The sequence below is a fragment of the Pseudorasbora parva genome, chromosome 25 (genome assembly GCF_024679245.1).
Source record: "Pseudorasbora parva isolate DD20220531a chromosome 25, ASM2467924v1, whole genome shotgun sequence".
Taxonomy (NCBI): Eukaryota; Metazoa; Chordata; class Actinopteri; order Cypriniformes; family Gobionidae; genus Pseudorasbora; species Pseudorasbora parva.
Window position 1 is genome coordinate 1,413,742 of NC_090196.1, and position 22,525 is coordinate 1,436,266.

Consider the following 22,525-nt stretch of genomic DNA (forward strand, 5'->3'; position numbering starts at 1 on the left):
TCAGGGGCGTAGCCATCTTTTCAGGAGTGAGGGGGACAGAAATGTCGTAATACCATTTTTTTTGGACCGATATAATTTATCGCATCTCTTGCTTTTAATTTGGTTAGATATAAAATACACTGCTGAACAATAATCTCTAATATCTCTAATATTTTTCTCCTATATTTTATGCCAATTTTATGATTGGTTTACTACAAACACTTGTGCATTAAGTCTCCATAGATTTTATGCAAAGTAAAAAAAAAAAAAAAAAAAATATATATATATATATATATATATATATATATATATATATATATATATATATATATATATATATATATATATATATATACAATGAGAATGTACAACATGAATCCACTTTCCAAACTGTTTTTGTGTTTTTGTCTTACCCTGAATCATTATGGTTCACTTATAATAAGTATTTATATTGGGACTATTTCAGGCCAGACTGGTAGGTACCGCTGCGGAGGAGCACAGTCCCTGCGTGATCCGCCAGAGAGAAGTAGCTCCGGCTGCAATGTTCTTCCGCAAGACGCATGCAGTTCTGTTTATTAACCACTAGAGCGCAAAAGGTTACGGACTGCAGCTTTAATGTAGGCTACATATATCATAAAATGTCAAAGTCTGCAAATACAGTCATGAAGCACAATCGCTACTCATCATCAGTCCTAGCTATTAACTATTACGGCGTTCATTACAAAACCGTCATGAAGAAGCATGTGTTCACTCTAACATTTTCATCTTAAATTTTCGCCTACAAATTAGAAGAATTAATGACATTTCATTTTCACTCCATTTCATATGTTATAACCACATTATCATGAAGATTAAATCCAACAGTGTTATTTGTAGTGGTTGTGTTAGGCTATATACATGTAGCAAAATTCAAAATGTATTTAAAAAAAATATATAGTAATAATGATCAGCACTCCCTTACAGTCACATCGTCCACAACAGGAGCGCAGAAGGAGATGGCGCAACTACATGTGATACAGAATAGCATGAAATACCCTTTTATTAGAGAACTGCACAAAACAGTGTAAAAACAAAATATTTACCTCAATGTAGGCTGCATATAGGCTATCATAAAATGTCAAAGTCTGCAAATACAGTCATGAAGCACAATCGCTCATCAGTCCTAACTATTACGGTGTTCATTACAAAACGGTAAATTTTTGCCTACAAATTAATTCTAAATTTATGGGTGGGATCAAGGATTGATTTGTGATTGTTTATTCATGATTATTGTCTACTCCATGACTGTACTTACACCATCACACTATTGTTTAATGTAAGTATGTTTTAAAGTTTATTTATTTATTTTTGATTTCCTTTCAGGAGCTGGGGTGCCACAGGTGAAGGATCTCTTGTGGTGGTGGGGCTCCTCCAACGTTTGCCATGTGACACTTTTGAAGAGTTTTGGTTGTATAGAGAGTGCTTTCGGATAACTAGCTTAGTGATGACTCCTCCTGTGGTGAACCTCAGCCCTGTAAGTTTGTGTTCTTGTGAGTTGTGCAAATATTAGTTATGTAAAGTGTTGTGTTTGTGTCTTTGTTGTTGTTCTCCTCTAAAAAGCCACCAGGCGATGCCCTTTGTACAACGGATCCTATTTTAATGTGATTTTTCTTCTTTGAATCAAACCTTATATAACAAAAAAATAAAATAAATAAATTATACAATACCAAGGTTTTCTGCCTAACTTCTCAAATAGGAGAGTCAAACCTGTGTGACCTAATAACAATCTTTTAGGTGTCATTAATATTTCCCTGGGTCAAATTCCCAAGGGTGGTGTAGTCAAAAGTCCTTGTGTCGGAAAACCTGTACCACCCCGTCACATTATGTCATGTTGCAGAGATGTACGTTAAGGATATCACACAAGTTGAAAGTGTGCTGCACATGATTTCGTTCTGATGAAAGTGAACATGCTGAACACGCTATGGCTATCTTATACTCACTTGAAAAAGGTTTAACAATTTTTTGGGCTGAGATAAATAATTCTGAAATTGAGGGGTATTGCATACTTAATTGTACAAGTAGTGAAATATATTGTATAAAACTGGAAAAATCTTGTCCCGTCTTTATTATACACTTTATCAAAACAACTGTTATTTGGTTAAGGAAAATTTGCTCATGAAGTCAAAGATGGGTTACGCAAACTAAGAGATGATGCAGAATATTTATTTATAGCATAGACAATGGATACATACATTGTAACTATATAATGTTATAAACCTGTAGACATTTGTTCTGTTCTTCCTAATGATTATACCCCACTCTATAATGTGAAAAGAAAACTTAACCTCTGGAATCTGTCCTTCTTCAGTAACAGAGAAACAAACAATATAATCCAGGAACTGCACAGACTTGGATATATTCTGTAGTTCTGGGCCCCAATAATAGTGAACAATAAATGTAATACAGTGATATGTAAAAGATCCAAAAGAGGCTTAGAAAAGATCTTAAAAATGTGCATAAACAATACATCACACACTTCTAAAATATTTTTTCTTTCTTTCCAGAAACCATCAGGGGATCCAAAGATATGAAAGCACTGTCATGGAAATCCACAGACCTGCCCTCTCTCCAGGTATCCAGAATCACAGAGCTATAAGAGAAAAAAAATACATGATAATGATCCCATTCTTAAAGGGGTACTGATGATGATGATGAATGTGTATTTAAATTAGGACATGTATGTAGTAGAAATATCAAATTATTTTAGAAGTTGGTGCCCTCTAAACTGAGAAATGCCAGGAAATGTATTGTTGGTTCATGTGGCTGATAGGCACTATCTGGCAGAATGTACTTGCTGCCATACGAGGCCACTCCCAAGCCAGGGCTACCGGTTACATCACTTGACCACCGCCGCACCGCCACCACCATAGATTACATTTTTATAGTAATAAAATGATTTAGTTCAGTTAGATGACAGACACTACCATTAAAAACTAGATATTTCTTTTCAATACAGTGTGAGCCGATCGAAAGTAGGGATGCACCGAATGTTCGGCAACCGAAATTATTTGGCCGAAAATAGCCAAAAAAAGCACTTTCGGTATTCGGCTGAATAAGTAAAAAGGCCGAATCATTTTTGCCGAACAATGACGTTTTTAATGACGCGATCAAATAGTAACCCACGTAGAGAGAGAGGCGGGCGCTTTATGCAGCAAACATGTCAGCAGTGTGGAAGCACTGTTTAGAGCTGCATCTCATGTACTCGATGAGAAGAGGAACCGACTTTCATGTGAGAAAGCAGAGAAGCTACTTTTCATAAAGAAGAACCTGCCACTTTTCCTGAAGAAGTAGGCTAAGTAGGCTTATGTCTAGGACAGTTATTTATTTGTTGTGGGTTCATCCACCTTTTTTGCACTATTCAATGCACATTTGATGTTGTAGACATACAGAGTGTATTTTTGTTATGTGATTTATTTCTCTGAAAAGCAACACAAAATAGTAAAAAGCAAATTTTTACTATTTAATTATTGTAATGGTAAAAAAATGGCCAAATAAATGGAAAAAATGCGAAACACCGCGTTCGGTATTCGGCCTTCGGCCAAGCATTTCATTATTATTCGGTTTCGGCTTCGGCCAAGCATTTCATTATTATTCGGTTTCGGCTTCGGCCAAGCATTTCATTATTATTCGGTTTCGGCTTCGAATTTCATTTCGGTGCATCCCTATTCGAAAGTCATAGCACAAACACAGCGGGAGGCAGCTTTTATTCATCACGAGAGTGAAGAGCTGAGCTAAGCACGGAATTCATTCACTGTTGCACAGTAATTCATGGTGCGTGTACAGTCTGGCACGCTTTCAGATCATGCCTATGGAAACTTAACTTAGGAATCCATTGAAAAACCCTGCTTTGCTCCACAACGCTAGGTTATGAATGCCCGAGTGGCTGTGCACATTCTGTGAGTGCGATCCCACCCCCTATGAAAACGGGATGAAAACATGCAGAACTAGCTACTTCTACTGGCTGTAGTCTTTAGCCTCTGGCCAAAAAAGCCCCGAGGACCCCCTAAATCTGAGGATTTTTTCGAGACATAAAATACATACATCTCTCATCTTAGGGGGATATAGCATGATCTAGCTAAGCAACCAAGTGTTTTGTGTTAGGACATACAGCAACAAAATATTAATTTAAGTTTTATCATTACATTTCAACGATTCAACATTTATTAATACCTTTTTTATTGATATGTTTAGTTGGATCTCAATATTGGGTAATGCTTTAGATTAGGGTCCAATTCTTACTATGAACGAGTTGCTTATTATCATGCATATTACTGTGATATTGGCTGTTTATTTATACATATAAAGCACATATTTATGCCTTATTCTCCATTACCATATACATAATCCTACCCAACACCTAAAGTTAATAAAGTACCTTACTATTAATAAGCAGTATTTATGAGCTAATTGATTTCATAGTTTATAGTTAGTTAATAGGGGTGCAACGATTCGTTTTAACAACAATTCGATTTCAAGTCACTGAATCGATTTCGGATCATATCGTTCTAAATGAAACAATATTGTCCTTAAATCGTATCGACAACCTCAAATCGCGATACGAATCGAATTGTTGTTAAAATGAATCGTTACACCCCTATTAATAGTGAGGACTGGGCCCTAATCTAAAGTGTGACCTGACATCAACATTAATTATTATTTACAAAATAATATGATAAAAGGGCTGACTCTCTCTCTCTCTCTCTCTCTCTCTCTCTCTCTCTCTCTCTCTCTCTCTCTCTCTATATATATATATATATATATATATATATATATATATATATATATATATATATATATATATATATATATATATAAATATATATGTGTGTGATCCTTCAGAAATTATTATAATATGCTGATTTGCTGCTTAAGAAACATACATTATCATCAATGTTGAAATCAATGTTGGAATTTATTTTTTTGCCAGGATTCTTTGATGAATAGAAAGTTCAAAAGAACAGCATTTATCTGAAATATAAACATTTTGTAGTCTTAAACACTATTGTTTCCAGTTTGGCAGCCGCCACTGGACTCTAGAGCAGTGAGACGTGTTCTCTGAGCGACCAATCATGGATCAGTCTGACAATCCCATGGACGAGTCTGGGTTTGGCGGTCGCCAGGAGAACGGGACTTGCCTAACTCCATTGTGCCAAGTGTAAAGCTTGGTAGAGGGGGAATTATGGAGTGCGGTGTTTTTCAGGGGTTGGGCTTGGCCATAGTTCCAGTGAAAGGAACTTTGTGGGAACAGTTTGGGGATGGCCCCTTCCTGTCCCAACATGACTGGACACCAGTTCACAAGGAAATGTCCATATATATATATATATATATATATATATATATATATATATATATATATATATATATATATATATATATATATATATATTAGGGGTGTAATGGTTCACAAAATTCACGGTTCGGTACGGTTCGGTATGTTTTAGATACAGCAAAAAGAAAAATTCTCGTCAGAATTCCAATTCTCTTTGTTTACTCTTTAATAGAAGTCAGGTAGCCTACTAGCCTACATTTAAACAACATTTTATTAAATTCATTTATTCATATTTATATACTTTAGATTTAGCTCACACAAGTGGCAAAACATTTAAACATAGGTTATAGCCTTAAATCACAAAATTTGAAATGAGAAACTTACAATAGTCTATTCAAAAACAGCCGACTCTAGTCTTTACTTTCGTTTTTACACCCTTTTAAAAGAAATCCTGCAGGTCAAAAATAACTTTGCTTTTCACCGCCAAGAAAGTATGAGTGCTCTCCATTATGGCACTTTTTTTTTTAACCTAAATGCCAGGAAAGGTGTCGTTTTGTATCTTTACTTGAAAAAAAGCCATGTGTTGACTTTGAAACAAGAGTATATTTTAAATGATATTCATCTGTGGTGAAATGACTAGATTTTCGCGTCAGTACATGTTTATTTTAATGCGAACAATGTTCTATCACTTTAATGCAGCAACGCAGCGCAGCAAAAAATAGACTCGGTACGAAAACGATCGCCGCACTGCTGCAGACGCAACGCTCCTGGAACGGACTGACGGACAGCACCCGCGTGCAGTGTAGCTGTCATCCGTTAACATGGGTACGGAAAAAAATACGCACCGCACACGCACTGCAGACGGAGTATGTGTGTGAAACGGGCGTTAGGTCTCATATCTGCGGCTATAAATGGACCACTCGCCGCGGTGATGTCTTTTGCCATTTAAATAAGTTGGAAATGTCTGTCTAAATGCTGCGGGGATAGTTTGTGGGATAGCTTGTGGCTGTTTCTTCTTTTTATCGTCTTATTGTCGGCGTAAATGAGTTGATTGACATGACATGAATTATTCCCGCTGCTGTAGCCTACCATCAGCAAATGCGACAAACTGTTGTTTTTTAATCCATCACTCTTGCCAACAACATCATAGCTTACAAAGAATCCAAAGTTCACCCAAACACACCAGACCTGTTGGTTATTGGAGGATCTTCTATTTCTGGTTTGTTAAACGCAATAGCCATTTTGCCACGAGCATTCAGCACGTAGCCTACTGAGTAAGCGAGCACCTGACTGAGCAGCCTAAAACATATTTGGTGTTTTTATTTTCTTTCACTTCGGCGGTGTCAGGGGCATTGGCTGTTATGTCGTTTTGGTTATTGGGCTACCTTGTTGAACCCATATTATTATATTTCACACACTTTTTTTATTTTCCAAATCTAATTAATTAGTCCAAGAACCGTTCGGTACATAATGCGTACCGCGTACCGAACCGAAAGCCTCTTACCGAACGGTTCAATACGAATACGCGTATCGTTACACCCCTAATATATATATATATATATATATATATGTATATATATATATATATATATATATATATATATATATATATATATATATATATATATAAGGAAGAATTTACAACAGACCATTGAATTGATGAAAATGAATGCACACCCAAGGTGGTAAGACTTCAGATATGCATGGTAAGTGGAAACAGTTTATTTATTCAGTACATTGGTTTTCTGTGTTTGTTTTGCCAATATTTATTTATGAAAATGAATCTGCATGCTTCTATTGATTGGGAAATTAACACTAAAAAACAACAGATCAATGTAACGTCACTCCAGCAGAGGGAGCCCTTGCCTTAGTACTGACAGTGCCGCCCCCTCTGCTTCTACTCTCATTTCCTGTTTGTGCTGTATTTAGGAAGAGGCCGTGCTTTTGGTTCAGTGTGAAGTTTTGCCAGTTTGACTGCCTTACCAAGCGTCTTCAAGAGTTACCTGGCTGATTGCTTGTGTATGATTCTGCCTCTTTCCTGACTTACGTTTGTTTGATTTTACCCTTGCATAGGTTGCCTAGTTTGGATTGATAACTGTGTTTGGACCTTTTGCCTGCCTACTCATCTCTGCCTTTTGGATCACCCTGGTGAATGTTACTGATCGGTCTGCTTTTGGGCCGTTTCTGTCCCTAATTCTTTCTGTTAATAAAATTCCGCAAATGGATTTGAATGCCAACTCAGCCTCTTTGTTAAAATCAAACACAAAATGGCTTGTAAGCAGGAGCCAGGACAAGATTCACAAAGGTGCATGTTTAATTCTGCAATTATCTAAAGTGTTAAAAATTCATTAACAACTTGGATTGTCTTTCAACCAATCAGAATTAAGCTGTAAACTTCAGTTAAACAGTTGTGACTCAGGCATGAGAGAGAGGCAGGTGTTTTTGTTTTGTTTTTTGTTTTGTTTAAATTTGCATCAAAAAATAATAATTATGATGGCGAAGAATGTGGCATTTGTGTTTTTATTAAATACTCTTGGTGTAAAAACTACACTGTAAAAGATACAGTATTTACTCCTGATGATTTCTTCATTTGCACTATATTTCCCACAGTGACAGTGATATTCAAACGGATGCTAAACAAGAAATCTAAATGTACTCATAGCCTTTGATCAACTGTTCCTAAGTTCACCACCGGTATAGCCAAACAAATGTACTCAACAGAATTATGTGCATGCCATTGGTGAGCTTGACCCCATAATTGAGGCATAAATGTTGTATAATTAAAAAACTTTGTTGTGCAATTGAAAAAAAACAACAACAAAAAACATTAAATACTATAATGATACACTGGTTCTTTTAAGTAGATAATGTTATTTAGAACATGAAACACTTTTGTATTGCTAATGAGAACATATTATATACAACATCCCAAGTATACAGTTGTATAAATGTGTTTGACTCACCTTGGCAGACGACTCCAGCATCTTCACCGTGCACACAGTCATGTGATCCCCATTCTCTTGATGAACAGTTTGCCAGTGTAGATTCATTCCCACTACACTGGACATCATCCAGCCATATTTGTCCAGAACCTTGTCCAAAGTAAGCATTACTCTTTGCCTCTATAACACTCCCACAGCCCAGTTCTCGACACACCACTGCCGCGTCTGCAGAATCCCACAGATCATCACACACTGTTCCCCATATTCCTTTATGAAGAATCTCCACTCTTCCAGAACAGAGGTTAGATCCATTCACCAACTTGACAGCTAGTAATCACAAAAAAATAAAAATAAATAGAAGAACAGTTTTTTTTTTTTTTTGATGCGATAACAGACAACGTGGTATTGACCGTGGAGTTTCATCCTCCTCAGCATCATTACCTTTAACTCCTGGCTGTGAGGCAGTCATGTTCAATGTCGCTGTTGCAGCAGAAAAAAAATTACACACAAATGCACAACAATGTTAGGTTTAAATTAAGATATTGATGCATCAGATTGATTGCAATGCTTCATGTTTTTCTATTCAAACAAATGTTTAAGGCTGTTTTACAAGTTGTGAGAAAAGCAGATCTGATTCGAATTCAAAGGTGTATAATTACCTGTCCGGGGTGTTGCACTAGTTTGTGTTGGGCCTATTACAGACAGAGAAAGATGACTAAAGTCTTTTACAGTTCCAGAAACGGATTTCTTCATTTGAATGGTCTTTTCCAGACAAAGTTACAAAGTTCTAAATGAGGCTAAATGTTCTCATAGCTTTTGATTGACTTTTCCCAAGATCACCTCCAAATCTGGTTCTAATTCAAAGGTGTATAATTACCTGTCCGTGGTGTTGCACGAGTTGGTGTCTGACCTATTACAAAAAAAGAGAAAGATGATTAAAGTCTATTACAGAAACAGAATGGAGTTCTTCATTTGCATAGTCTTTCCCAGTGTTGTGTTAAATGACTCGCCAAGTTCCCCATATGATATAGTGACTTCTCATGATAATTCCATGTCAAAAATTGTGATTGATATGAGTTATGACTTATATACTTATATTTGACTTGTATGTTCAAGACCTGCAGAAACAGCACAACAAAAAATCCAAGAAAGAGATCCGCAAAGAAAAGAAGAGGAATTGGAAAAAGAAGATCAAATGTGAACCAGGGTCAGGAAACCTTTCTACAGAGAGGAACACTTGGGGTTACTTGACTGTAACCCTGTTCCCTGATAAAGCGGAAACAAGATGCTGCATAAGTGTATGCATATGGGAAGTGTCTGATCACGACCAGCTTTGAAAATAGTGTGAAAACACATCAATGAAATTGACCTGGAGGTATTATAGCCTTGGTCGGTGACGTCATCAGCGCACCTGCCGGGGCTATAAATAGATGAGCTCCAGCTCTAGCCATCAGATCTCTTTAGTTTGAAGACCAGTCCTGGAGCATCATCAGCACGGGCTAGCGATACAGCATCTTGTTCTGCTTTATCAGGGAACCGGGTTACAGTCAAGTAACCCCAAGTGTTCCCTTTCAAAAGCTACACTCAATGCTGCATAAGCTTATGCATTTGGGAACGAGAATAGACACACCGCCGTGCTTGATGCTGACCCCTTACGGTTGTGTACGTGTGCAGAAGGATGCAAGAGGCCTTAGACATTAGCTTGTGATGTCGACTCAAGTACATGAGAGTCCAGAGTAGCATGAGTATCCAAGCTATAAAATGTTATGAATGTGTGCAGAGAGGACCAACCTGCTGCATCACAAACACTTTGTAAGGGAGCACCCCTTGCTAATGCATTAGAAGAGGCGACTCCCCTGGTGGAGTGAGTTCTTAATCCTATAGGTGAAGCTTGACCGTGTGCCTCATAGGCAAGAGCAATGGCATCCCTGACTCAATGTGACATTGTCTGTTTAGTGACGGCAGAACCTCTGTTATGGCCCCCATGGCAAACAAACAAATGCTCTGACTTAAGCTATTGGTTAATGCGGTGGATGTAGGCCTGAAGAGCACCAACTGGACAGTCTACGAAGTCTCTCCTGATCCGGCATTCCGAATGGCGGAGGGAAGAAGGTTTCAAGAGTGACAGGATGCACAGTCGAGAAAGGAACCTTAGGAAGGTAGTCAGGATGCCGATGCAAAAACACTTTCACCCTTCCTGGGGCAAAGTCTAAGCAGGGTGGCGATATTGACACACCCTGCATATCTCTGCATATCCCTGCATATCCCTGCATATTATTTTTAGAGAAGTTATTGCCATAAGAAAACCCATCTTTAGGGCGGTTCAAAGCAGGTCTCAACCAAACCCTCGAGGACTAAATAGCTAAGTCTTATGAAGGGATCTTGGTTCTTAAAGGGGGCTTCAACTGCCTGGCCTTTACGAATGAAGTGAGCAAGCAGAAGATGCCTCCCGAGCGGCACCCCATCCACCAGGGCATGGCAAGGCGATGGAGCAGCCACATAAACCCCAAGAGTGGAGGGACAAGAGCCTGACAACAATTTTTCTTGCAGAAAATCGAGAACTTAAGCAACCTGGTAGTTGACTGGGTCTGTATTATGTGACGCACACCACCTTTCAAAGACACCCCATTTATTGGCGTAAACCTTCCGAGTGGAGGAAGCCCTAGCACTTATAATGGTCTCAATAACCACAGGTGAAGGCCCAGTGTCACTCAGTTGGTGCCCATCAGGGGCCAAACATGAAGGTTACACAGGTCAAGCCTGGGATGGAAAATCATGCCCTCACAAGGTCCTTCCTCGCCGAAATCGCCCATTGCGAGCAGTTGAGGAGAGACATTATCTCCAAGAAGCGCACTCTGTTCAGCCAACGTGGCGCTATCAATAGGAGTCAAGACCCTTGTTGGCGAACCCTGGCTAGAACTCCTGGGAGCAGAGCGACTGGAGGGGCCATGTATGAACCATCGCATCCAAACCCAGTGGAGCTGGGTGACAAAGAGCACTGTCCGATAAGAGGCTTCCGCTCTGTAAAATCTGGTCCAGATCTGCTTGACTACTAGTTTCCATATCCCTATCTGTAAATTCTGTCTGGACTGTAAATCTGCACCCACATTCGACTGCCCCGGGATGTAAACTGCTCTGGGTGACATGAGCTTGTCCTGGGCCTAGAGAAGGATCTGTCTCACTATCCTGTTTAGATTGCGTGATCGCAGACCTCCCTGGTGATTTATATATGAGACTGTCGCTGTGTTGTCCAACCGCACTAGGACATAACAGCCCCTCAATTGGGGGAGAAAGTATTTCAGTGCCAGAAATACAGCCATCAACTCGAGGCAATTGATGTGCCAATTGAGCTGATGACCCTCCCGTTCCCCTTGTGCCCAGCCTGTCAGGGAAGCGTCCATCGTTAGCAGTTTGCGTCAACAAGGTACGCCTAGAGTGGGACCCAAGGTAAGGAATCGGGGTCTGAGCAACATAGTTAGTGTACAAAGCCGTCACCTTTATTAGCCTCTGGGGGTTGGCCCTTGGATGAAACCCCTTGGCTCTGAGCCACAACTGAAATGTGCAACAGCCCCATATGGATCACTGTGGATGACGAAGCCATGAAACCTACCAATCTTTGACAATGATGAATAGTAAGATCTTGACCAACCTGACTTTGCTTAGGATTTGTAGAATGGTCTCGACTCGAGTGGGAGACAGTTGTGCCCGCATCGTGATCGAATCCCAAACTATCCCCAGATAAGTCGTTCTCTAGACTGGAGAAAAAACACTTTTCTTGGCGTTAAATCTCAGCCCGAGAGAAACTAGATGAGCTAGCAAAATATAATAATAATAATAATAGTAGTAGTAGTAATAATAATAGTAATAATAATAATAGACTTAAAAAATCTATTTTTTTATAACGCACTTTTCATTCCAAAGAATCTAAAAGTTCAACAAAGGGAAAAATTCTCTCTCCCGCCGCCGATCGTCAAGCTTACTGCGTTTGGGGATATCTTGCTCAAGGGCCAGTCAATCTGCAACCTGGCCACTGTGTGAGTAACCACTTCCAATTATTCCTCGACAGCCTTGTTACCATGCGAGGAATGCTCAGAAAGTGGCTGCTTGAAGACCGCAGACCCAAGAGATAACTCTTCCTCATCCCGAGCATGAGCCAAAGAGGCACCGCAGTGCGCTTCAGGATCTTGTGGAGAGAGATGTGGATCTGGTAACCAAGCAGTCAAAAGGGACGGACCCATCTCCTGCTCTTTAGCCAAATCCATCCTAGAGCCACATGCTTGTAATGTGGGTGCGGACTGAAAGAAGCCAAGCCGAGCACGCAGCATCCTCACTGTGAACAGTTCACAATGCTGGCACTTGCCTGACTCCAGTGCAGCAACCGCGTGCTCTTCCCCCAACACACTAAGAAGTAATCGTGTGTCCACGTTCGCTATCGGGCGAGAGAATGGAGGCGCACAATGCTTCTGCTGACTCATTTCTCTTTACACTTGCTTCAGACAGAGAGGAAATAGAGACATTTCTGCACTCTATCAGTTGAAAAATAACTCCTGACAAGATCTCGAGTTGAGTTTTAAAGAGAAAAGAGAGAGATTTCAGAAAAAGATTTGTAGAGACTTGTTCACACAACAAAAACACAGAAATGCTCTGAAAACAAAAAGACCTGATAGCTAGAGCTGGAGCTCATCTATTTATAGCCTCGGCAGGTGAGCTGATGACGTCACCGACCGAGGCTATAATACCTCCTGGACAATTTCATTGACGTGTTTTCACACTATTTTCACAGTTGGTCATGATAAGACACTTCCCATATGTATAAGCTTATGCAGCATTGAGTGTAGCTTTTGAAAGGGAACACGAATAATGAGATTGCTAAGAAAGATTAAAAGATCTTACAGAGTGTTATCACTTTATTTAAATGATGTTGGTTCACGAAAAGTTTGGTGGGGAAATTAAACAGGTGGTGTGTAAAGTTGTCTGAAGATGTATCCGGTTAAAGCGATAGGGTTTTATATCATATAAGATAAGATAAGATCATATATGAGTGGGTATTTTTATAGTCTATACTACAAATTTTTAAGTAGGTGTTTTGCAGCTTTTGCAACAAGCTTTGAAGTGCATTAAGATGACGTATGTGTTACATGCTAGTGCAAGTGGGAGTTAAGCCTAGTTCAGACTGCATGATTTTCAAATTTTTCGGGTCACTGCTCTTTTCCCACTGCATGACTATCTGGGGTATAATTCAGTCACTGCTGTGTTTACACTGCATGATGGATCGGCGACAGTGCTTCACACTGTATGACTATACAAGAGGAAGAATCGCAGACAACTCTCTCTCTCAAAGTCATTTACTTATCCCTGAGACTATCGCCAGAATGGTCTCGACTTGTGCGGTGGATAATTGTGCCCTCATCGAAATCGAATCTCATAGTATCCCCAGAAAACTCATCTTCTGGGCTGGCGTCAACACACTCTTTTTCGTGTTGAGTCTCAGTCCCAAGAACCGAATGTGTGCCAGAACGACATCTCGATGCCGAACTGCCATTTCGTACGACTGTGCCAGTATTAACCAGTCGTCGATATAATTTAATACACGAATACCCTGAGGTCTCAGTGGAGCCAAAGCTACATCCATGCATTTGGTGAACATGCGAGGAGAAAGAGCTAGGTCAAACAGAAGTACTCTGTATTGGTATGCTTCGCCCCCGAAAGCGAACATCAGAAACTTCCTGTGACATGGAAGGATAGAAATGTGAAAATAGGCGTCTTTCAGATCTATCGTGACGAACCAGTCCTTGGGCTGGATTTGACTCACAATGGTGGGAATGGTCAACATCTTGAACCTGAATCTCCTCAGAGACCGGTTCAGATACCTTAGATCTAAAATCGGCCGAAGCCCTCCATCCTTTATGGGAACTATAAAGTACCCGGCCTCCCTCTCCGACGGCGAGACCCTTTCTATGGCTCCCTTTGTCAGCAAGGATATTACTTCTTGTTCCATTACCCGAACCCGCTCTGGCACCACTGCAGTCCATGTCACCCCATTGAATTTTGGAGGAGGGTGACCAAACTGCAGTCTGTACCCTATTTCTACAGTACGCAGGACCCATGTTGATATCGCCAATGTCACGTGATTTCAGCAGTTTGCTAGTTTGACACGCGATCCGAATCTTAAAACCTTGACCGTTTGATTTTTTATTTGAGGTTTGAAAACAAAACCTTCGTTCATCATCGGAACACAGTTTAAGATATCTTATATTTTAGTCCCAGAGCATAATGCAGTCAATGCACACTTTACTGTCCATGTCTAGAAAGCTAATAAAAACATCATCAAAGTAGTCCATATGTGACATCAGTTGGTTGATTAGAGTCTCTTGAAGCATCAAAAATACATTTTGGTCCAAAAATAACAAAAACTACGATTTTATTCAGCATTGTGTTTCTGTCCACCATAGACCGTAAACAATATGGACAAGTCATCTTCAATGCCTCCCACTGACGAAAAGTTAAGTGTTATTTGCTTATAGAAAAAAAGGATGAATTCCCACATATCTGCAATGCCTTTTGATTATTTGATCAAAACTTCTCTCATGGTACACTTACGCACCCACACATTCGAGAGAAGTGCCAATCATATGCATATTCCATTTTATCATAAGTGTGGGGACTTGCAATGGTCTGTCTTGTTCTTGGTCTTGACTTGGTCTCGACCCTTCAAAGTCTTGGTCTCATCATGGTCTCGGTTATGTGGTCTTGACTACAACACTAGCAGATCTTATGATTTTTACTGGTTTTGGAGATATGTGTTCTGTATAATTTAGTCATACTATATGGGTGAAAATACTACACCAGGCAAAGTTACAAAGTTCTAAATTAAGGTATGTAAATGTAATCATAACTTTTGATTGACTGTTCCCAAAATCACCACCCGATCTGGTTCTAATTCAAAGTTGTATAATTACCTGTCTGTGGTGCTGCACTAGTTTGTGTCTGGCCTATTACTGAAAGAGAAAGATGATTACAGTAACAGAATGGATTTTTTCATTTTCATGGTCTTTCCCACACTTAAAATTATATTCAAAATGTTTTTATTTTATTTATTATTCTTTAAACCATTGGCGTTCAACATGCTAAAAAAGTCAATTGCAAAGATGCCAAGCATGAATTCATTTAGCCCATGGTATCAACTGGGCAAGAGTTACAACGTTCTAAATGAAAGTAAATGTACTCATAGCCTGTCATGTGGTTGGTCATGACAAAGACACTGACAGGTTATGATGTATTGGTTTATGTCAAGTTGTCATAACAAAGACAACTCCGAAATGTCATCATTGCATTAAAAATTACGTAATTAAGCGAATGACACTTAATGACAGTTGTTATAAACATGCATAAAAACTCCTTCATATTCATGACACGTGTCATGTCATGATTATGAAGGTGTCATGTCAGTCTTATGCACACCCCTTCAAGTAAAGTGTTACCCAAGATGGATTGCTGCATCATCCTGATCTCTTCCGTGTCTCTGCTGAGAGACGCTTCAGCAGTGGATCATCTGTGTGGGCTCAGGCAGAACGTTCGCCCGCTGGAGAGGTATGTGAAGGAATTTGCTGAGCTGTCTAGGTTGGTTAACTGGCAAGATGCTCCTTTGACGTGTTTTTTTCTGATGGGTCTGGACAAGGACACTATTCGCTTTATTGAACCTGCCTGTTCCTTTTCCCTAGTTGAGTTGATGAATCGGATTCTGTTTTATTATTGTTCTGTTTTCGAAGTTGAAGAGGTTCAAGAAAGGAAGTGTTTTCCTCGTCCAGTCCCCTCAGAAAAGTCTCCCTGTATAGTCTTGCCTGCCCCAAAGCCCAAAAGGGGGAGGAAGAGGGCCACCATAATGCGCCTCTGCATGATTGCGTCGTGAAGCACGTGTGAATTCAGTCGAAAGATGGAACGTCATAGGCGGGTGTTGCCACTCGCACTTCCCCTCAGAAAGGTGGGGCGGTTGGCGGCAGCCTCGGGCGCAATCTCACTAAGGTAAGACGGATCTGAGGACCATCATTATCTCGAAGAAGGCTGTGTCTAAGAAGCTCTGACACCTTAGTGCCCAGGGCAGTTAGCCCAACCAACCCCCCCCCCCAATGTTATGCCTGATCAGTGTATACTGTACATCCTCCCAAGTATACATCAGTATAAATGTGTTTGACTCACCTTGGCAGACGACTCCAGCATCTTCATGGTGCCCACAGTTATGTGATCCCCATGCATTTGATGAGCAGTTTGTCAGTGTAGATTCATTCCCACGGCACTGGACATCATCCAGCCATATTTGTCCAGAACCTTGTCCAAAGTAAGCATTACTCTTTGCCTCTATAACACTCCCACAGCCCAGTTCTCGACACACCACTGCCGCGTCTGCAGAATCCCACAGATCATCACACACTGTTCCCCATATTCCATTATGGAGAATCTCCACTCTTCCAGAACAGCGGTTGGGTCCATTCACCAACTTTACAGCTATTGGTCACAAAACAAGTTAAGATACAAGAACAGATTATTAGATTTAAAAAAAAAAAAATAAATAATTTAATTTTAATAGATAACAAAGAAATAAAAGTGGAGTTTCATCCTCCTCACCATCATTGCCAATAGCATTTGTTTATTTGCATTCCTATTTATTGATATTCATTATTAGCATTGTTTTATTCTTGCTTAATAGGGGTGTAACGATACACTCGTGTCACAATTCAATATGTGTCTCGATACTGAACTCGCGTTACGATATGTATCCCAATATTTTAAGCAAAAATAAAGATTTTTTTTTAATTTATTTTATTTTTGTTATTATTATTATTATTATTATTTATTATTATTTGTGTTTTATTATCAGGACCCACAAATATTCCCACATTAAATTATTATACATATTCAACATTATGTATAGTTGTTGTATGATTGTATGTAATGTAATAAGATTAATAATGTAAATAACTTATTACATATTTTCCCCCTCATGCATTACTCACGTTTTCAATGCAGGCAGCATCTCTCCCCATGCCTGCTATACCCTGCCTCTCCCGCTATTAATGCAGTATGTAAGAATGAACCATTTGAAATGGTTTGAATAATCATAATACTAAAACTAAATGTGATCTGGTGATTTAAATGATGATTGCGCTTTGACTTCGAGGAGTGTCGCTGTTTGCGCTCTCACTGAGGAGCGCCGTTCCGCCAGCGCGTGCACTTCAGATGATCAATGCAATCCGTCACAGTTCTAATCGCAAAACAGCTCAACAGAATGACCGCTCTCAAACTGTAAACATTTAATTCATTACTCTCTCTAATGTTGTTATCGTGTGTCACGCAATAATTTGAACGTCCGTGTTTACTACAGTATGTGCGTCGTGTTAAATATATTCATCACATAAAGCCATTGTGTCTCTTCAGAGGACTTGAAGACTAAAGAAGATTTGGATTCGACACTCGTTAAATTATATTTACATACCTTTATGACATTCTTTGCATCTTTTAAGTTTGAGAGGAATGGACTTTAAAAATGTAGGGACAGAAATCCCTCAAGTTTCATAAAGAATATCTTCATTTGTGTTTGGAAATTAAATAAAAAACGACATGATGATGAGTACATGATGACAGAGTTTACATTTGTGGTAGCCTACATTTGCTAATTTGTGTTTGGGTGAATTATACCTTATAAATAGGCCTACTACAGCAAGTTGAGCCTTGGACAAAACAACTCTATATCACGAATGATATCGTTTCCATCAACGATACATATCATCATATTTTTATATTGTGGTATATCGTTTAAAGATATACCGTTACACCCCTATTGCTTAATCTGAGATTTTTATTGTTTGGTATTTTATTAGCTGTGCTTAGCTATAGGTCTTAATGTTTCACTTTGTCCCATGTTTACCTCAGTACTTTATTTCGTTTCTCTCATGTACTCATGTAATGAAATGACAACAAACAATCCTTTAATCCTTGAACCATTTTCAGAGACTTTGGTATTGTTGTATATTATCAGTATATGATTTTCAAACTTGAATTACAGGTAATTTAGCTGATGTTAGTTAATAACAACAAACCTTTCATTCATTTATTAGTTTGATACTACATAAGGTTCTTCGCTTTATTAGATTCAGAGGAACAACAATTTATCTTTCCATAAGATCATATAACTCTACCATAGCCAAAGCCTACTTAATCACTTTTATTTTTTTATGCCTTTAATGCACTTTATTCCTTTATAATTTTTGGTGTTAATTTAGTAGTCGTGCTGATTTACTCTTGTTTATCTTTCTGTTAATAAAATGTATTTTCCTACACTTGTGTCGTCCTTGTGTTGATAATACAGTAAAGAGGCTCTGCAAGTTAATAATGTCTCACCAATCTTTCAGATAATTCGGTTGACCAACTCCCTCCAGTTTACATTAATCCCAAATGATTGAACAGGCCCCTGATGGGAGTGTTCTCATACTGCTAAAGTAAAAATCCTTGACTGGGGCCTTGGACTAAGAGAGGGGCAATTGATCATAACTGGCCACACCATAAATTATGTGTGATCCATAAATTACAACATCTGTGGTGAAAAGAGCACCAATCACAACACACCAGTTATATAAATGTGTTTGACTCACCTTGGCAGACGACTCCAGCATCTTCATGGTGCCCACAGTTATGTGATCCCCATGCATTTGATGAACAGTTTGTCAGTGTAGATTCATTCCCACGGCACTGGACATCATCCAGCCATATTTGTCCAGAACCTTGTCCAAAGTAAGCATTACTCTTTGCCTCTATAACACTCCCACAGCCCAGTTCTCTACACACCACTGCCGCGTCTGCAGAATCCCACAGATCATCACACACTGTTCCCCATATTCCATTATGGAGAATCTCCACTCTTCCAGAACAGAGGTTGGGTCCATTCACCAACTTTACAGCTATTAGTCACAAAACAATTAAGATAGAAGAACAGATTATTAGTTTTTCATTGTTTATTATTTTTTTGTTTGGTTGTATATTCAATGAGATACAAACAAAGTGTTAACAATAGTGGAGTTTCATCCTCCTCAGCATCATTACCTTTGACACCTGGCTGCGAGGAAGTCATGTTCAATGTCGCTGTTGCAGCAGAAAAAAAATGAACACACAAATACACAACAATGATAGGTTTAGATAAAGATGTTGATGCATCAGATTGATTGCAGTGATTCATGTTTTTCAGTTCAAACAAATGTTGGGAGAAAAGCAGATCTGGTTCTAATTCAAAGGTGTATCATTACCTGTCCGTGGTGTTGCACTAGTTGGTGTCTGGCCTATTACAGAAAGAGAGAGAGAGGATTCAAGTCTTTTACAGTTCCAGAAACTGATTTCTTCATTTGAATGGTTTTTCCCAGACAAAGTTACAAAGTTCTAAATGAGGCTAAATGTTCTCATAGCTTTTGATTGACTTTTCCCAAGAACACCTCCAGGTCTGGTTCTAATTCAAAGGTGTATAATTACCTGTCCGTGGTGCTGCACTAGTTGATGTTTGGCCTACTACAAAAAGAGAAAGATGATTAAAGTCTATTACAGAAACAGAATGTAGTTCTTCATTTGCATAGTCTTTGTGTTAAATGACCCGCCATGTTCCCCAAATAATATAGTGACTTCTTATGATAATTCCATGTCAAAAATTGTGATTGATATGAGTGACTAGGATGTTCAAGACCTGCAGAAGCAGCATGACAAAAAGTCCAAGAAAGAGATCCGCAAAGAAAGGAATACACTTAAACCTCAGATTCAATAATATGAATAAATCCACCCAACGGTGCCCTAAATATATACTAAGGTATTGTGTACATTTTCATGTAACTTGTGAAGTTTCTCTGTACGCTAGACATGTATCACATATGAATCTTTACTATCTTCTACTCCCATCATGGGAATAGCAAGCTGTTTGATGTCTATGTGATGGATAAATTAATTCTCATCATTTTGATGCAAGGTAAATTTGTGTAAAATAGGAATGTTTTTTTTTTTTTTTTTAAGTGTTTAATTGGACATTAAGCTAATGATACGCATGAACAGAAGTGGGCAGGACACCCACCCACAAAAATATCTTGTTGGCCGGAGACGTCCCCAAGGAGGGACCTTGGGGCCTGTTTAAAACTCCCAGGCAAACAAGAAATCTTCTTTTTTGTTTGTTTGCTTCGTGCTTATACTGACTGCCGTGGTTGTGCGGTGACTTCTGCTTTCATCGTGCAGGCCTTTCCTGCCTGCACGCAGCGTCCTCCGAGCTACCCAGAGCTCTTCACCACCCTTCAAACCTCGTTTGAACCTCGCCGGAAAAAACTTCCTGGAGTCCGCACAGCCGACTCAGGGACCCCCGTCGCATAGCAACCAGCTAACGCTATCCAGGATCCAGCTTTTATCCTGCAAAACCAACTATCTGTCCCTCTGAACACAACAACTGACTACCAGCAAACTGATCGATTGTGTTACCTAAGCTCACAAACAGTGAACATAAAATTGATATTTTTGTAGTTGTAACGGGTAATATCCCGATTCAAGATTGATAATTGTGGTGTTGCAAGCAGCGGGGCGAGGGACTGCGAGAGCGGGCCGGTGATTAACGTTCACGAGTGCCAGCTGCGTGGCACACCGGTCTCGTCTGGCGGCCATGTGACGGGAGCATAAAAGGAGGAACGAAGGCAGCGCAAGACGAGAGAGGACCAGGCCTGGATTTTATGTTTAGTTTTGTTTATGTGTTTGTGGGCAGTTGTCCGTGAGGGGCTGCCCACGTTTTATTTTGTGTGTTCGTGGGCAGTCGTCCGTGAGGGGCTGCCCGCGGTTTTACTTTCATTTTGTTTATTTATTTTGAACAAATGTTTTTGAAACGTAAAAAAAAAAAAAAAAAATCTGGTACGGTTCCCAGACACACTGCCGTTCGGCCCTCCGCCCGCTGAGAGGCTCTTCCTCGCGGTGCTGTGCGATGGCACTGGACGCCTGGTGGGCAGCTCGATCCTCCTCCGCCCCCTGGCGGCTGGCGGTGACTCCTCCTTCTGAGGGACCCGGCGGCGAGCCCCGCGCTCCCTGCTTCTCCCCTCTCAGCCGGATGGCAGCAGGCTCCGGCCCACGGCAAGCGCGGCGACTCCTCCGCTCCCTCTCGGAAGGCAGCCACCCCACCTCGACCCAGGGGCACGGCAGCGAGTTCTCTGTCCCACCTTTCTCGCTCCAGCACCATCGCCTCGGGCAGCTCTCGCGGTCCCTCGCCCCGCTGCTTGCCACACCACAATAATGTACTCTAAATTCAACGTATCACTGGACGAATAGTTATTAAAGTGTTAAATATTAATTTTAAATCATTTAATATGTATTATGGTTCCTTTCACTGTAATTCCATACCCCTTTGAGTTATTTGATCCGAATCAATTCCTTACAAAGGTGCAAAGCATACCGGCAAACAGACGCCGCTAGCTTCTGTTGTCTTCAACAAGCACTCTGTGTAACATTGTCCTTTGTCAGCTCTGTGTTTGTGTCTGAGCTTAGACTTTTTTGTTTTCATATAACAAATTTGCAAAACTTACTGACAAACTAAAAGAGAGACACTAGGGCGACTGAATAGCATTACTGAAAGTGTGTTTCTCCCTAATCCCGTTATATCTCGCGTAGGGATACACATTTCATGTGCTTTGTGCCGTGGCTCACATTCTCTGTGGCTTAAGCCCCACTGTTGCTGAGGCGCGGCGGCAGCTTATGTTGTGGGGTTTTCAAAAGGACTTGTCAAAGGGCTTCGAGACAGGCCAGCCCTTTCTCTGCCTTCACCTGGAAGGTCTAGTGCTGCTTCTCTGGGTTCGGGAGCCCACACTGGGGTTTCTCTTGCCCAGGGGGTGTGGCTTCGGTGCTATTATTGTCTAGCTTTGAGTAGGTGGATGTCTGTAGCGTTGATGCAGTGCTTGAAGACTTGCCACTTCAAATACCTGCTAGTGAGAAACTCATGGAGGTTCTAAGCAGAGTGGTGGTCAAATATAATTAATATAGTGGTCTATATCAAAAAGAAGGGAAAAAAAGATAAAAGTTAAAAAGCAGGCTCAGTTACAGTTAAAAGCAGGCTTATGAGCGCTTCCTCTCAGTGCTCTGCTCAGTCTCAATGGGACTTGCTGTTTTCACTTCCCCACTGTGTTAATTCGCCATGCGGCGAGGGACCAGGAGAGTGGGCCGGTGGCTGATACTGAGCGCCAGCTGCGCGACACACTGGTCTCATCTCACCATGGTGGAGTGACAGGAGTATAAAAGGAGGAGC

General features: G+C 40.2%; 1 protein-coding gene across 1 annotated transcript in view; it reads right to left on the minus strand.

Moving 5' to 3' along the window:
• Window positions 1–2,160: 2,160 nt before the first annotated feature.
• The window catches only part of LOC137064348 (scavenger receptor cysteine-rich domain-containing group B protein-like), a 29,402-nt gene continuing 9,037 nt past the window's right edge, over window positions 2,161–22,525 (minus strand). The window contains 9 exon segments of the mRNA XM_067435705.1: window positions 2,161–2,608; window positions 8,251–8,556; window positions 8,671–8,709; window positions 8,889–8,921; window positions 9,107–9,139; window positions 15,189–15,227; window positions 16,426–16,731; window positions 18,843–19,181; window positions 20,358–20,381. Coding sequence (XP_067291806.1) covers window positions 2,601–2,608; window positions 8,251–8,556; window positions 8,671–8,709; window positions 8,889–8,921; window positions 9,107–9,139; window positions 15,189–15,227; window positions 16,426–16,731; window positions 18,843–19,181; window positions 20,358–20,381 — 1,127 coding nt within the window. The 3' untranslated portion in view covers window positions 2,161–2,600.